We start from the raw sequence: 16,677 nt of genomic DNA on the forward strand, positions 1-16,677 counted from the left end.
TTCTCATGTTGCATAGTGTGACATCCAACAATCTTATTGATACTTTGCAGTGACATCACACTGAGGGTGTTCTACATGTATGTCTATGGCATGTTCAGCAGTTTCCATGGTGACACAATGCACATACTGACAAACACTACCAAATAAGTTTTAAGATTTAGGCTAGGTTTTAAGTCTGAAAACTCATAATTGGATTGGAACAGCACTTTTCCAGAGCCTATGATGTTCATGTTACTGAGTTTGATTTTCAACAAAAAGGTGAGAGTGACTTACTGAAAAACAGTTGGCTAATACAATTCTCACCTGTTGTAGTTCAAGCTGAGACTGGTCAGATTGTGTGAAAATAAAGCTCAAACAAAGCCTCAGACAGAGCAGTGCATACAGATAGCATCATACCCCCAAGGAACGTTGTTGACATCAGCTGCAAAGCATCAATAAGATGAGAAAATAAGCTGTAATACCACGTAGTTGCGTGTGGCACAGTTGGGGGAACTCCTGTGTGCTTGGACACGCTATGGTCTGTATTTTGCTCAACATGGTTCTGACTCGTGGGATCGGAGCAGTTTGGGTTCAGCATACGATATGCTGACTGTACGCTGAATGTATGCTGAGCTCTGCGGGGAGCATGTGCACAGAACTCTGTTTGTTTTCTAAACAGGATGTGTCTCCTCTAAAAATAAGGCCCTGAGCACGAGCAGGTGCACACTACACAAGTATTATAGGCCTCACAATGAAACTACATCCATTTTTTTTCTTGCACTCCTAACAATATGGATCAAGAGGGTGATTCTAAGTTCATATGGACTCACCCAGAGCAGTCCTCCTTGTGCATAAACTGGAAATAATCCGCTTGTAGTTTATGCATCTGTCTCTCCTTGGAATGTACATGAATCCAGTTCTACCAGCATACTTTTACTCCTACTTAAGTACGATTTTTTTATTGAAGTAACAGTACTCTTACTTCAGTAAAAGTTGCAGTTGCTCTTTCCACTGAATAAATGAGAAAAGCTTTATATTTACAATACGAAATGATGTGAACATTTGTGTTTCTCACACTGCTCCTTCAGATATGATTTAGTTTCTAATTTTTATGTCTGTCCTTTGGAAATAATGAATAATGCACAAAATGTGGTATTTTCAATTATATTAACTTAAAAATCTAATGTTACATCCTGACAGTTACTCTTTACGTCACTCGTACTTGAGTAGTTTCCTCAAATATTTTTTTACTCAAGTAATTTCTTTAACCAATATACTTTGTATTTTCGCTTGCGTAATATTATTTTGAAGTAACACTAATCTTAAGTACAATTTTTGACTACTCTGCCCTACTGACTCTACTCTGTATGTATAACCTGTGCACTCCATTTAGGACCAAAGGGTAAATTATTCCAGATGATTCTATATTTTAAAAAACATGTCCTGTGTTGTTAGATATTATATAAACTTTTCAAATAGAAACTATCGAAATGTTGATTTATTCACAAATTACAAAAACATTGACATGACGTTAAACTGTTTTTTTTTACAGTTTGGATAATCCTCTTGAGAAACAAAACGCAATAAAAAAGCAGAACAAGCTCATCACTTTGGGTTGCCAGATCCTATGACTAAAACCAGAGAATGACTCTACAGGTTCAGTTGTGGTAGTGCAGATTTAACCAAGACAGACATGTTACTGCTAATACCTTTAAATGCCTGTACCTGATTTCAAACCATGAATTCAAAAAATTGAAGACTTAAGTACAGAGCAGTGGGTGTATTCCGGTGGTGGTGAAAATGGCTGTTGACTGGAACAATGACGTCTTGAATGCAAGAGAATAAATATAACTCAGGTGGGGTTGAGTGGGTAAATGAGAAGGGAAACAGCTATAGCACGGTCCAAAGATCTAAAAAGGTAATTTTGCCGAATAGGTCTGCGTTAACGTGAATTTATCTTGACAATAATCATTTCAAATCAGGTACGGGCTGTTTAAATGAAAAAGGGGAAGTCTTCACCAAACATTAGTGCATGAGTCATTTAAGGCATGATACATTTCCAGTGTCACTTCCTCCATAGAGCTGAAGGAACCCTGAGCATCAACAGTTAAGGAGAAAAGCACCACCAAAGTCCGTCTGGTATCGCTCACAATCTAGGGAGAAGGGGGGACATATCTATGGTGGGCAAGATTGTTTTTGCAAAAATCCTTAGAGGAAAAAAAAACATTTCTGATGAAGGGTTCACCATCTGCTTGTCTCCATGTCAATATTATCCCTTTATTTTGAAATGAATCTTACAGCTAACTAACGATGGTTCAACTAGGGCCCAGAGATTGCAAAATTTCACAAACATGCATGGATGACATCTAAAACCTCTTCAGCCATGTTTTGATGAGTGAACAATGTCATAACAAGGTAGAAAGTAAAAAAAAGCATAATACTCCATCTTTGAAAGTTTTTTGGGTGAGAAAAGCAGGTGACCGTATGTTTTTTCAATGCATTTTAAGGCATCAAAAGCACTTATAAAGAAATAAATACTCGATAGATATGTCTAATGCCATACTGTGGAACATTCCAGGGAAAGAAGACTCCATGGAGACAAGCAGGAAAGTTACCACCAACAAGTTACACAATGCAGCTTTAAAAATGAAAGGGCAAAACAATACATTCAATATTCGACTTTTGGCATACATAATTTCAGCATTATCCTGCAGACAATACCCCTAAACCAGTCCTTAAAATTCTCAAATTTAGAGCTGGATATGCCATGATTTTTACTATTTCTTAGTAGTTTAGAAATAGGGGCGTCAGAAGTATTAAAAATCAGATACTAAAACTAGTATCAAAACTAGATACTCATTTGAACAGGTATACTAAAAAAGTCACATTCACAGAACCGAAATGAACCTTTCCTGAATATCTTTAGAATGCTCTTGGGCTGAATCAGATGATTTATATTTTATAAATATATGACCAGGCTCTTCCTCAGCACTGACTGATCTGGAATAAACAATGGAATGGATTCACAACTTTCTCCAATTCCTCCAAGGTGCTTTTCGGGAGTCCCTTTTTCTCCCTTCCATCGGTTTTGGTGAGAGTTAGGCAGTCACACTGGCACAGGTGAGGGAGAAGTGTCATGCCCAAGGACACAACAACAGCAGGGTCCAATGTCTGTGGTTCTGTGTGCTGATATAGGGCTGCATCCCATTTCTCCTCAAAGCCTCAGTGCTTCTACAAGTCCAGGTTATGTACCATGACAATCTTAATCCTATTAAGATTATTATTTAGCAAGTTAAACAGCTTGTTTTGATTTTTGAAAGAGGAGCCACAATTATTGATAATAATTGTTTTTCCCTGTCATTTTCTGATATTTTGTATCAATTTTAAGAGGCTTGAAAAAATGTGCCTTTAAGTGTCTTGGTTGAGGTTAAAGTGTCGCCCATAACATGAAGGGTTTGTAATGGGTTTGGGTCACTTGCTCCTCCATTGGAGGTGTTCTGGGTATGCCCCACTGAAAGGAAGATCCAGAACACGCAGGAGGGACTATGTTTACATACTTCCTCCAGAGGAGTTGGAGGAAGGGTCTGGGGTAAGGGAAGTCTGGGAATCCCTGCTTAGACAGCCCCTACGACCTGGCCCCAGATTAGTGGAAGAAAATGGATGGATTTATGTAAAATAATAATTATACATATTTATGCCCATTTCGTCATTTTTGTTATAATCTGCTGCAATTATATGAGTAATCAAAAATGTTTTACTCCCAAGACACTTGCTCAGCTCCTGTGGGGTGGCACCAATCTGGCCACTACCTGATAACTTTACCCAGTGGTCTAAAACCTGCCTGTGGAACATTTTCATGGAGGCAAGATGGCAGACCCTCTACCTGCATGTTGCATGTGCATGTTTAAAGTCAAAAGTGTAGAACACTCACTTTATACCCTTGTTTAGAAGATTACACTGAAACTTTTACATTTACGTTCCTAGTTTATGTCATCACATAGACAATAAAAGGCCACTTGTAGATTTAAATCAACCTCCTATAAAGTGTTAGATGAATGAAACGAGGAGGCCAAGAAAAAACAAGGAAACTTCGAGGTCCCTGTTCTGAGATTTGGAACACGGCTCTCAGCGTGGGTGTGCCAGAGCTCTCAGTGAGGATGTGCTGGGGTATCCTTATCCTGTGGCACTGCGACGTTCTGCTGGGCCAGATCTTGTAGCACGCCCCTCTGAAACTGGCGTGCCTTGTTGTAAAGGAAGACCCCGATGAAGACAAAGATGGTCCCCACGGCGCTGAGCAGGGTCACATGGTTACTGAAGACGATGACACTGAGCCACACGGACAGGGCGTGCTTCACTGTGCTTGCCACGCTAAAGAGGGGAGGGAAGGGGAAGGAGGGACAGGAGAGTGTTCAGATACTCAGTAAAGGAGCTCAACAGACCACCCGCCTCCTGGTTTACAAGTCAATTTTTCATTCATTTTTCCCATACACTTTCTGAAAAAAGTTGATATTAAAAGTCTGAAAGCTTGTTCAGGGCTAATTTGCTGTGTGGTAACTAATGACCATTTCACTAAATTAAATCAAATGTGCCTTTTGGACTCAAAACACCTGCCTTATGGCTATTAGTTAGCAAAGTGCCCAAATACAAATATTAAAAAAAATCAGTATGAAACACATGAGCTGCAAAATGCAAAGGCACACAGAGGCACATTAAGCTACATTACACAATGGTAAAAGACATGGAGTACCTGAAGGTGACAGGGGAGATGCGTCCCATTAGGGCGTAGGCGGTCACACTCTGCAGGTGGAACAAAGCTCCATCAAACAGCAACAGCAGCAGCACGTCCTGGCTCAGGTACAGGCTCCGGCTCTTCTCCGGTATCTCCTGTACGGCCATGACAGAGCAGGGGTTATACAACTCATGTGAGCCTACACCCAGAGAGCACCCACACAACACCCAGAGAGCACCCACACAACACCCAGAGAGCACCCACACACCACCCAGAGAGCACCCACACAACATCCAGAGAGCACCCACACACCACCCAGAGAGCACCCACACAACATCCAGAGAGCACCCACACAACATCCAGAGAGCACACACACCACCCGGAGAGCACCCACACACCACCCGGAGAGCACCCACACAACACCCGGAGAGCACCCACACACCACCCGGAGAGCACCCACACACCACCCGGAGAGCACCCACACACCACCCGGAGAGCACCCACACACCACCCGGAGAGCACCCACACACCACCCGGAGAGCACCCACACAACACCCGGAGAGCACCCACACACCACCCGGAGAGCACCCACAGAACATCCGGAGAGCACCCACACACCATCTGGAGAGCACCCACACAACATCCAGAGAGCACCCACACACCACCCGGAGAGCACCCACACAACATCCGGAGAGCACCCACACACCACCCAGGACACAGCATTGAGGGGGACACCAAATCAAATCTTATGACAATCCAGCTGCAATACAACGTTAGCAACAATAACAGTCTGTTTGTGTTGTCACAATACTAAAACTACTAAAATTTCAAACTGATTTTGACTCAAAGGAATAGAGTTGATACTCAATATCGATTCTAATACTACTATGATAATTAAAAAAAACAGTCTTTATTTAGACAATAAAATGTGATTTTCAACATTAAGTTATAATACTTTGGCCATGTGTCTTATATCTGTGTAATCCTCAGTGTGCAGTAGGTTCATAGTGGTCCATGGGTGTGTACTAGTCTGTACTATGTGTATGTGTCTTATACTTGTGATACAGCTTAAGATACTCCTAAAGCTATTCAGGAAAGGTTCATGTCTGTCTAGTGAATGTTACTTTTTTAGTATTGATACCTGTTTAAATGCGTATTGATCAGATTTTTGGTACTTTTCACAACCCTACAGTGTATGATAATAATTTGAACAGTCAATAGTTTGAACAGACAGAGGAGGAGGCTGATTGTAAAGCTCACCAGTAAGAATCCCCAGGCAGGTATAAGCATGATCACAGCAGCCGCACTGGTGTAGAACTGCAGCTCCGGAGGGCTAAACACACAGTAAGTATGTTTTAGTCTGTACCTGACTGAAGGCAATCTGCTCCTATTCCATAAACAAGCTCCAATGGGCATGACTGACAGGCAGACAAGCCAATCAGAGGCCAAAGACACTACTTTGAAAAAATGTATTGGGTATGTACCAGATATATTGCGATACTTTACATGGCAATAGTATATCCCACAGGCTACTGTGTAGATGGGTTTCAGATCACAGAATTCTAAAGCCCACTATTATGTAATATAGAAGGGTGCAGTTAAAATTTATATTGTTGAAAAGCTGACTTTTGTTGTAATATAGTGTGTTCTTGGCTGTAGACAATAATATCCCTTAAAGTAATATTGATACTTTGCAGTGACATCGTGCTAGGAGTGTTCTGCATGTATCTCTGTGGCAGGATGTTTAGCAGTTACCGTGGTGAAACAACGCACACATGAGCAAATACTGTGAAAAATGTTTTAACATAATCTGAAAACTCAACACACTCTCAGGCCTGTGATCAATATGAGCGCTCATGGTCCCGTTTAGGTGTTTGAGTTTCAACAGAAAGGTAAGAGTGGCTAACTGAAAAACCTTTGGCTAATGCTAGCCTGACTGTAATGACTTAACAGTATAAATGAGCTCACCTGTTATAGCTCCAGCCAAGTCAGTTCTTTATGGTAGATTGTGTAAAGCTCACATTAAAGTCTAACAAAGCCTAAAACAGATTAGTGCAGTTTGCATCACACCCCCAGGGAGTGTTCATGACGTCAGCTGCAAAGTATCAATAAGCCTCAGCCCTCCATCTGAAATAATATCATAATGAAACTCAAGAACGTGAGCGCAACCTATCCACAGGTTTCAGAATGAGGAAAAATTAGGACAGTTGCCATAGCAATTGACAATTTAGAACAAAATATTGTATCTTTTGAACCCTTCACTGCAGGTTTAAGTCCTCACCTGAACTTATATGTGTCTCCACTGAGCAGTTTCTTGGAGAATACATTCTGTAAACTGAGAGGACAAAGTTAGAGCGTCCCCAACTGGAGGTTTGGGGGTACTGCAGGAGGAGGGTGTTACCAGTCCATGATGTTGGTGGAAAGAGCAGCAGAGAAGCCCAGCATGTTGAAACTGAGCTCTGTGGCTGTGCAGAGAGCCAACCCAGCCATGACAGGGAACAGGGACAGGTTCACCCACAGCCCTAAAGACACAGAGACAGGCACAGAGAGAGAGACAGAGAGAGACAGGCACAGAGACAGAGAGACAGACACACAGACAGAGAGAGACACACAGAGAGTAAGAGTACCATCTGATTCATAATTTGAAGTTATAGGCCTTGTCCCTGTTTTTTCCCCATGTATTTGAGCAAAATGTGTCTAAGCTCTGTTGAGGTCAAAATAAGTCTGCTGTGTACTGTCTGTATCTAGTTAAAAAGCATTTCCATTGTCTGATAATCAGGAAGTGCACTGTTAGCATGCTAGTTGTTGTTATCGTTATTGTCTCAGCAAAACTATGGTCTTTGAAAGTTGTGAATAGCGATGATAAACTCATGCATTCTGCACATCCTAATTATTCATGGCGATAAGGTAAGTGAGGAATAACTTTGGACTACTGCACACTGTGATTACCCAACCCTGAGCTGTGCAGGTGCTTTCTGGAGCACACAGTTTATTGTGTAATCATCTCTGTCAGTATCTTATCTTTGACTGTTTGCCTAGCGTGATTGATTGCTTTACTTTTATTGTTTTACCATTTTTGCAGCATCATTTTAAACAAAAGTTCTGTATAAACAAAAATGCTTCTTATGTGCTTATTTTTTGAGTCCTAAAATGGTATTCAAATTTCAAGACCAAATGTTAGGTATTAAGTACTTAACATTTTTAGAGATCTGTGCTTTACTTAAAGACGCTGTACCTGATTTTTTAAACTTGAAATGTGAAAAACAGAACTAGTTCATTTGAAATGGTTTGCAGCGGTCCACGTGGTTATTCCCTACTTACCTTATGCATTCTGAGCATCTGAATTACTCACCACGTTAAGTTCAGAAGCACTTTTCACAATTCACAGAGGCCAGAGTAAAGTTTACTGTCATAATAAAGCTAATAACAGCTAGCATGCTAATTCTCTGACAATATAATGCTTTACAATTGGATCCAGACAGCACACAGTAGACTTATTTTGACCCCAGGAGCTGCTCACATGTGCGCTGGGAAAAGGCATAGGCTCTTTAAGTACATTTAAAAGTCAATACTTTTCAACATTTGAGAGCAGGTATCTGTACTCCACTACATTTGGAACATTTTGAATCTTCATCAAAATCAGTAAATTTGACTTTGCTTTAGTAGATCTCACAATCTGTCCAAAATACTTTTATTTTTTACTTTTAAAGTAGATTTTTAAACAAGTACTTCAGTACTTGTAGATTTGTAGATTCCTATATCTATACTGTACTGTAACAAAACTGACTACTTCTTCAACTACTAGTTAAGATTAGGCAAATAGTCATTATAGTGTGTGTCACGTGTGTGTCATACCGGTGTACTCGCCCAGGATGAGACGGGACATGATGACAGTAAAGATGGGGGCGGAGCTCTTGACTGTCTCAGCAAATGACACAGCCACATTCTTCAGACTGACCAACCCCAGGACCACGGTCACGAACCTGCAGCAGAAATCACATGCTAACTCCACAGTACACAGAACACGCTACATGCTAGCTCTGCTGCAAACACAACATGCTACATGCTAACTCCACCGCCGACACAGCACGCTACATGCTTTAGAGATATTGCAATAAACTGGTTCAAGTCTGATCTAGAAGACAGGAAGTACCTTGTTGAAATTGGAAATTGTCTCAGATCACATGATCCTGACCTGTGGGGTGCCCCAGAGGTCAATCCTGGAACCCCTGTTGTTCAATCTCTAGATGCTGCCATTAGGCCAGTTAATGGGCAGCATTACCACAACCACGACTATGCAGATGACCATGTGACCATGACCATATATAATTATATATATAATTATAAACTGTTGATTTTCTATCTTTCTGTTGGTTAAATTAATTCTCATGTTCAGCCCTAAGAGGCAACTGCTGTTGTGATTTTGGGCTTAACAAAAATAAATTGAATTGAAATTAATAATTAATTTATTAAATTTCAGTTAAATAAATACAGCGGCAGAGATCCGGGCAGCAGTCGAAGGCGGGGACCTCGACGACCGGACATGGAGACTGGCTCTGGGGACATGGAACGTCACCTCACTGGGGGGGAAGGAGCCTGAGCTTGTGCGGGAGGTTGAGCGTTACCGGCTAGATATAGTCGGCCTCACCTCCACGCACAGCTCGGGCTCTGGAACCCATCTTCTTGAGAGGGGTTGGACTCTCCATTTCTCTGGCGTTGCCCGCGGGGAGAGGCGGCGAGCTGGTGTGGGCTTGCTCATTGCCCCACAGCTCAGCCGCTGCGTGTTGGGGTTCACTCCGGTGAACGAGAGGGTCGCATCCCTGCGCCTTCGGGTCGGGGACAGGTCTCTCACTGTTGTGTCAGCCTACGGGCCAAACAGCAGTGCGGAGTACCCGGCCTTCTTGGAGTCCCTGGGAGGGGTACTAGACAGTGCACCAACCGGGGACTCCGTTGTTCTCCTGGGGACTTCAACGCCCATGTGGGTAACAAAAGTGACACTTGGAGGGGCGTGATTGGGAGGAACGGCCTCCCCGATCTGAACCCGAGCGGTGTTTTGTTATTGGACTTCTGTGCTAGTCACAGTTTGTCCATAACAAACACCATGTTCGAGCACAAGGGTGTCCATCGGTGCACATGGCACCAGGACACTCTAGGTCGGAGGTCGATGATCGACTTTGTTGTCGTGTCATCTGATCTCCGACCGCGTGTCTTGGACACTCGGGTGAAGAGAGGGGCTGAGCTGTCAACTGATCACCACCTGGTGGTGAGTTGGATCCGCTGGCGGAGGAGGAAGCCGGACAGACCTGGCAGGCCCAAGCGCATTGTGAGGGTCTGCTGGGAACGTCTGGCAGAGCCCTCTGTCAGGGGGGTCTTCAACTCACACCTCCGGGAGAGCTTCTCCCTGATCCCGGGGGAGGTTGGAGACATGGACTCCGAGTGGGCTATGTTCTCCACCTCTGTTGTCGATGCGGCTGCTTGTAGCTGTGGTTGTAAGGTCTGCGGTGCTTGTCGCGGCGGCAATCCCCAAACCCGGTGGTGGACACCGGAAGTAAGGGATGCCGTCAAGCTGAAGAAGGAGTCCTATCGAGCCAGGAGGCTCGATAGGTCAGGAGGTCAGGAGGGGGAAGCAGTGCTTCACCAACACTGTTTACAGTGCGGGTGGAGAGCTGCTGACCTCGACTGGGGATGTTGTCGGGCGGTGGAAGGAATACTTTGAGGATCTCCTCAATCCCACTGTCACGTCTTCCGAGGAGGAAGCAGAAACTGGGGACCCAGAGGCGGACTCGTCCATCACCCTGGCTGAAGTCACTGAGGTGGTTGGCAAGCTCCTCGGTGGCAAGGCTCCGGGGGTGGACGAGATCCGTCCTGAGTACCTCAAGTCTCTGGATGTTGTGGGGCTGTCTTGGCTGACACGTCTCTGCAACATCGCGTGGCGGTTGGGGACAGTACCTGTGGAATGGCAGACCGGGGTGGTGGTCCCTCTGTATAAGAAGGGGGACCGGAGGGTGTGTTCCAATTACAGGGGAATCACACTCCTCAGCCTTCCCGGTAAGGTCTATTCCAGGGTACCGGAGAGAGGAGAATCCGACCGATAGTCGAACCTCGGATTCAGGAGGAGCAGTGTGGTTTTCGTCCTGGTCGTGGAACACTGGACCAGCTCTATACTCTCCATCGGGTCCTCGAGGGCTCATGGGAGTATGCCCAACCAGTCCACATGTGTTTTGTGGATCTGGAGAAGGCATTCGACCGTGTCCCTCGTGGTGTCCTTTGGGGGGTGCTCTGGGAGTATGGGGTCCGGGGCTCTTTGCTAAGGGCTGTCCGGTCCCTGTATGACCGGAGCAGGAGCTGTGTTCGCATTGCCGGCAGTAAGTCAGACCTATTCCCGGTGCATGTTGGACTCCGCCAGGGCTGCCCTTTGTCACCGGTTCTGTTCATTATATTTATGGACAGAATTTCTAGGCGCAGCCAGGGGCCGGAGGGGGCCTGGTTTGGGAACCACAGGATTTCATCTCTGCTGTTTGCAGATGATGCTGTCCTGATGGCTTCTACGAGCCAGGACCTGCAGGAGGCACTGGGGCGGTTTGCAGCCGAGTGTGAAGTGGCTGGGATGAGAATCAGCTCCTCCAAATCTGAGGCCATGGTTCTCGACCGGAAAAAGGTGGTTTACCCTCTCCGGGTGGGTGGAGAGTCTCTGCCCCAAGTGGAGGAGTTCAAGTATCTTGGGGTCTTGTTCACAAGTGAGGGAAGGATGGAGTGTGAGATTGACAGGCGGATCGGTGCGGCGTATGCAGTGATGCGGTCGCTGTATCGGTCCGTTGTGGTGAAGAAGGAGCTGAGCCGGAAGGCGAAGCTCTCGATTTACCGGTCAATCTACGTTCCTACCCTCACCTATGGTCATGAGCTCTGGGTAATGACCGAAAGGACAAGGTCGCGGATACAAGCGGCTGAAATGGGCTTCCTCCGCAGAGTGGCCGGGCGCACCCTTAGAGATAGGGTGAGGAGCTCGGTCACACGGGAGGAGCTTGGAGTAGAGCCGCTGCTCCTACACGTTGAGAGGAACCAGTTGAGGCTCGGGCATCTGCTTAGGATGCCTCCTGGACGCCTCCCTAGGGAGGTGTTCTGGGCATGTCCCACCGGGAGAAGGCCCCGGGGAAGACCCAGGACACGCTGGAGGGACTATGTCTCTCGGCTGGCCTGGGAACGCCTTGGGGTCCCACCGGAGGAGCTGGAGGACGTGTCCGGGGTGAGGGAAGTCTGGGAGTCCCTGCTTAGACTGCTGCCCCCGCGACCCGGCCCCGGATAAGCGGAAGAAAATGGATGGATGGATGGATAAATACAGCAGAAAAACTGAACAAGGTTCACCTTTACCTATTTTAATACAATTTGGTCGCGTTCGGTGGACCAGATTAATAAGCCCAAACGGCCACATGTGGTCCCTGGGCCGTAGTTTGCCAATGTCTGAGCTAAACTCAGACAAGACTGAAGTCCTTTGGTCTACCGAAACAAAGCGGAAGTGTCAGCAGTCACCTCCAATCTCTCTTTCTAAAACCTTCAAATGAGGATAGAAATCTATGGCTAATAATTGACTCAAACTTAAAGTTTAAAAGCCACATCAAATAAATAACATCTGCAGCTTTTTACCATCTACAAAACATACTGTCAAAACCAGACTTGGAGAAACTCATCCGTGCATTTGTCTCCAGTATGTTAGACTACTGTAACGTCCTGCTCACTGGCCTCTCCAAACGAGCCTTAAGACAGCGGCAGTACATCCAGAACACTGCTGCTCGGGTCAGGACTAGAACCAGGAAGTACTTTACAATATGTGTCCTGTGCTCAGGTCTCTGGCTCCTGTGGCTCAGAGAATAGACTTTAAAGCAGCTCTGCTTGAAGTAGCTCTCTCCAAGGCCTAACACTGAAGTATTTCAATGTGTTAGTGAACCATCTCACACTCTGAGGACTTCAGGGACCAGCGGCCTACTGGTGCCCAGAGTCAGGACTAAACTTGGGGAATCAGCATTTCGGTTTTATGCTACTAAAACTATTACTTGTGTACTATTACTCATGTAATAGTACACTTCAAAATAATACTGGCTACTCACACAGAGTAAAAGTATGGTGTCAGAACACTATTACAATTTAATTTAAAAAGGGTTACTCAAGTAAATGTAGTCTACTAGAGTGCTATCCACCTCTCACAAAAAACAACAAACTGTGGTCACTGTATTATGACCACAGTCAGTTGAGTAACAGTGTACATTTGCATACATATTTAGCAGAAAACTTGGGTAAATGTGCATATTAATTAGCCCATACAATACAAGTCACGACTCGTTCACAGGCCATTCAGTCGTCCAGTAAATGTGACAGCGGTTTATCAGCATCACTAATTTGATAAGAGGAGCAACCTGCAACAGCCTAAATATTGACAGAACGTTGGCTGATGGCTGAATGTGAAACAACAATCAAAAGCAGACAACTGAATGAGCTGATTCACCATGCTGTGTTCATGTCGATTCTTAGATTACTAAGAATACCTTGTGATGGAAATTTAGGTATATTAATGTTGTGAAGAAAATAATTGTATGTCTTTAAAAGCATTTGATCTGTGCCAGTGTGTCAGACCCAGAGCAGACATCAACATGTGTGAAGCCTCTGCCTCCGTCCCACAGGAGAGCCTTTGTTGTCTTATCTGTCCTCAGGTGTAAAACTTTATGGTCTCATGGGCGTGAAACATATGTAGCTTTGCCATTCTGGTATAAATACTCAGAGCTCAGTTAGGGGGGAGGGAGGGAGACTAAGGACCAGGGGGGAGACTGAGGATCAGGGGGGAGACTGAGGACCAGGGGGGAGACTGAGGACCAGGGGGGAGACTGAGGACCAGGGGGGAGACTGAGGACCTGTCCTGCCTGTATCTGCTGTAACAAAGAATAAACCTTTTTTGTATTTCAAAACTCAAAAATGTATTACTTTTCATCTAGAATTGTACAACATAATCACATGGTTAAAAAAAACATTATATTTGACAATGTTTTAACTGTGTTCCCTGATCATTAACTTTCTCAGAGTTATATTTGGATTGATTCCTGCATGTTTGAGTAATCCCGTATTGTCCTGCATTTAAAGCTCGAGTCCTCTGAAAACTACTCCCACCCGGAGCTCTATATTTATTTGAAATTATTATTTTTGTAAAATCTGACTCTGGGTCATACATGTAGGGTTCAAAAATGTCACTAAGTCATTTTTCCATAATAATAATGACAGCAATCTGCTTCATGGCACAGTGAAATTCAACTATGAAGCGGCAGAGCCAGTCAGTCCTGTCGTTTTGAAGAGTCAATGATCCGTTTTTTTATTATTACGCTGTTTTAGATCAACACTGTAAAATGTAACATAATGATCTACCTCTGTTATTGTGTAATACCAAACTCCCAGAAAAAAAACATATGTCTAATGTTGTTTTCACAGTAGTTCGGTCGATGTGAAAGAGCATTCGCTCCAAGAGCGGTGCGCTTAGGCTGGTGTGAACCCAACAGCCAATGGACCACATTCAAAGTCTACTCCCTGCACTTGAAACAGGTGGTTTTGATGCGACGAGTGCAGTGTGAACACACCCGACCTCGGGCCGACCCACGCAGTAAGAGATACAAGGAAAAGTGCTTGAAATTGGGCAAAAAAGTGCTCGGATCAGGTATATTTGTATGAATGGCTGCTGCATAGGAGAAGTGAGTGTGTGAACACGTAATCTGTCTGCTTCAAGTGCGTTGTCATAGAGATTAGTTCAGTGATCACATGGTGCAGATGCACAGTGTGTGTGTGCACAGGAGCCGCTCCACAGATCCACTAACAAGTGAAAACCACCTAAGTACAACATTCTGCCCTTCACTGTGTGCGGGTCAGAGGGATGAGGTGGGTAGAGCTGACCTCATGAGCCCGACGAAGAGCATGATCATGATGAAGTTGGCGGGGTACTCGGAGCGAGGCTTGTGCTGGTACAGACAGCACGGCACACACATCTTCAGAGAGCCAATCAGAGTGGTGGACAGCATCTGCACCGCGCCTGGAGCACACAGGACACAGAGTACAACACAGAGAACCAACACAGAGAACCAACACAGAGAACCAACACAGAGAACCAACACAGAGAACCAACACAGAGAACCAACACAGAGAACCAACACAGAGTACCAACACAGAGAACCAACACAGAGAACCAACACAGAGAACCAACACAGAGTACCAACACAGAGAACCAACACAGAGAACCAACACAGAGAACCAACACAGAGAACCAACACAGAGAACCAACACAGAGTACCAACACAGAGTACCAACACAGAGTACAAACGCAGAGTACCAATGCAGAGTACAAACAGGGAACATGAGACTGGCTGCATTGTGGCAGGGACAGGACAGAGGACACACAGGGGACAGGAGACAGGGGACTGGGGACACACAGGGTACACACGGGGTACACACGGGGACACACGGGGGACACACGGGGGACACACGGGGGGGTCAGGGTACTCACCCAGCATGCTGGGCTCCCCTTCCAGCAGGGACAGGATGTACTTGTTGAGGAAGAGTGTGCAGAAGCTGAAGAAGTACCAGAGGCCCATGTAGGCCAAGGAGCGGCTGCTCCACACCCCAGACTCAGCCTCGATCACTGTGGTCTCTGTCACGGTGATCTTCAGCACCTGCTCCCCCGACAGGCTCTCACTGCGCGCCAGCACCACACGTTCCGGGCCCCTGCCCAGAGGGGCCAGCAGCCGCCACATTGGGTGTCTGGACACAGACCGGCCCCCCGTCATGACGTCACAGGGTTCTCCAGGGCCAGCTGGAGGTATAGGTGGGTAACACAGGTTTGGAGCAGAGGTATGCTCAGGCCATCACTGCCCTCAGCGGGAGGAGAGCTCCCAGAGGCACCTATCAACAAAAAAACAGCTCTGTGCCTGTGGGACTGACTCACATCTTTATTACAATAACAACAGCACAGTAAGCAAACAGACAGAGGGAGTATGCCCACACACCCAGATTTAAGCTACAATTACACATTACTTAACACACGTTTGCCACGCTGCGTAATCCAGGCTGCAAAAACACGAGCGTACCCCAGATCCAGGCAGTTTGTCCCGCAGAGCAGAGCCCGCCGCGGGGGGAGGTCCTGGCCTCAGGTGCTCGGTCCTTTCGGACTGGATCAGTTCGGATCAGGACTCAGGAGGAAGCGGAACAAAGGACGTGCAGCAGCTGTGGGTCTGCGCAGCGCAGAGGAGAGCGGCGGCACAGAGGAGAGGACAACGGACAGAGCGGCACAAAGAGCGGCACAAACTGCGGCACAACCTGCGGCACCAGCGCTCACGGCCTGCGGGCTCCAGGCGGCTCTGGTTCTGGCGTCTGAAGATGAGACGTGGCTGCGTCCATCAGTGAAGAGTCAAGCGAACAAACAACACTCACCGGAAACGAGCCACTCCGGGAGCGGAAGTCACAATCTGAGGCAAAACAAAGGCTGTCCTCTTCAGTCACGTGGGAGGAAAAAAAGAAAAACAACGTGGCCTCTATTCAAAACTGAAAACAAGGATCTTTAACTACTGCTACTACTACTACTACTACTACTACTACTATTACTACTACTACTACTACTACATTTACTACTACATCCACTACAACATCTACTACTATTACTACTGCTACTACTACTACTACTTGTTGCGTGGTGAAGTGTGTTGGACATAGTAGATATTCAGATTGTATTGTATATTGACGCAGTACTTTGTTGGTTATTGAGTTGTTCTTTTGGACAGTGTACTTATAAACTCTATCCTGTCTTTAGACTTTTCAGGCTTAATCTGGGCTTTTCTATCAGGCCCATTAAATCCACTGTAATGAGACAGTTTAAGTGACTGATAAATCCATACAAACATGTTGGTTTTGTCTGGGCGCTGTAATGTACCTCAGTCACTGACAACCTG

The 16,677-nt window shown here is 45.6% G+C and overlaps 1 protein-coding gene across 2 annotated transcripts; it reads right to left on the minus strand.

The window, feature by feature from the left end:
* Window positions 1–1,459: 1,459 nt before the first annotated feature.
* On the minus strand, window positions 1,460–16,169 carry LOC117374115 (solute carrier family 35 member E2A-like). 2 transcript variants are annotated; one of them, XM_033970279.2, is made up of 9 exons: window positions 15,820–16,169; window positions 15,240–15,634; window positions 14,633–14,768; window positions 8,564–8,691; window positions 7,110–7,230; window positions 6,990–7,043; window positions 5,969–6,041; window positions 4,727–4,863; window positions 1,460–4,347 (listed from the first exon to the last, which is right to left on the minus strand). In XM_033970279.2, the coding sequence occupies exons 2-9, from the start codon at window positions 15,517–15,519 to the stop codon at window positions 4,128–4,130; spliced, it is 1,149 nt and encodes a 382-aa protein (XP_033826170.1). In that variant the 5' UTR covers window positions 15,520–15,634; window positions 15,820–16,169; the 3' UTR covers window positions 1,460–4,127. The 2 variants fall into 2 exon arrangements, with proteins under 2 accessions (XP_033826170.1, XP_055079292.1); XM_055223317.1 differs by having other exon boundaries at window positions 15,776–16,169.
* Window positions 16,170–16,677: the final 508 nt, after the last annotated feature.

Source organism: Periophthalmus magnuspinnatus, chromosome 7 (assembly GCF_009829125.3).
Source record: "Periophthalmus magnuspinnatus isolate fPerMag1 chromosome 7, fPerMag1.2.pri, whole genome shotgun sequence".
Taxonomy (NCBI): domain Eukaryota; kingdom Metazoa; phylum Chordata; class Actinopteri; order Gobiiformes; family Gobiidae; genus Periophthalmus; species Periophthalmus magnuspinnatus.

Bases quoted from the DNA above. Each gene is read 5' to 3' on its own strand.
- LOC117374115 (XM_033970279.2), bottom strand. From the start codon at position 15,519: ATGACGGGGGGCCGGTCTGTGTCCAGACACCCAATGTGGCGGCTGCTG. The intron at 7,231-8,563 runs GTATGACACACA...CTGTGTCTTTAG, and splicing joins CATCCTGGGCGAGTACACCG to GGCTGTGGGTGAACCTGTCC. The intron at 6,042-6,989 runs GTGAGGACTTAA...CTGTGTGTTTAG, and splicing joins GGAGACACATATAAGTTCAG to CCCTCCGGAGCTGCAGTTCT.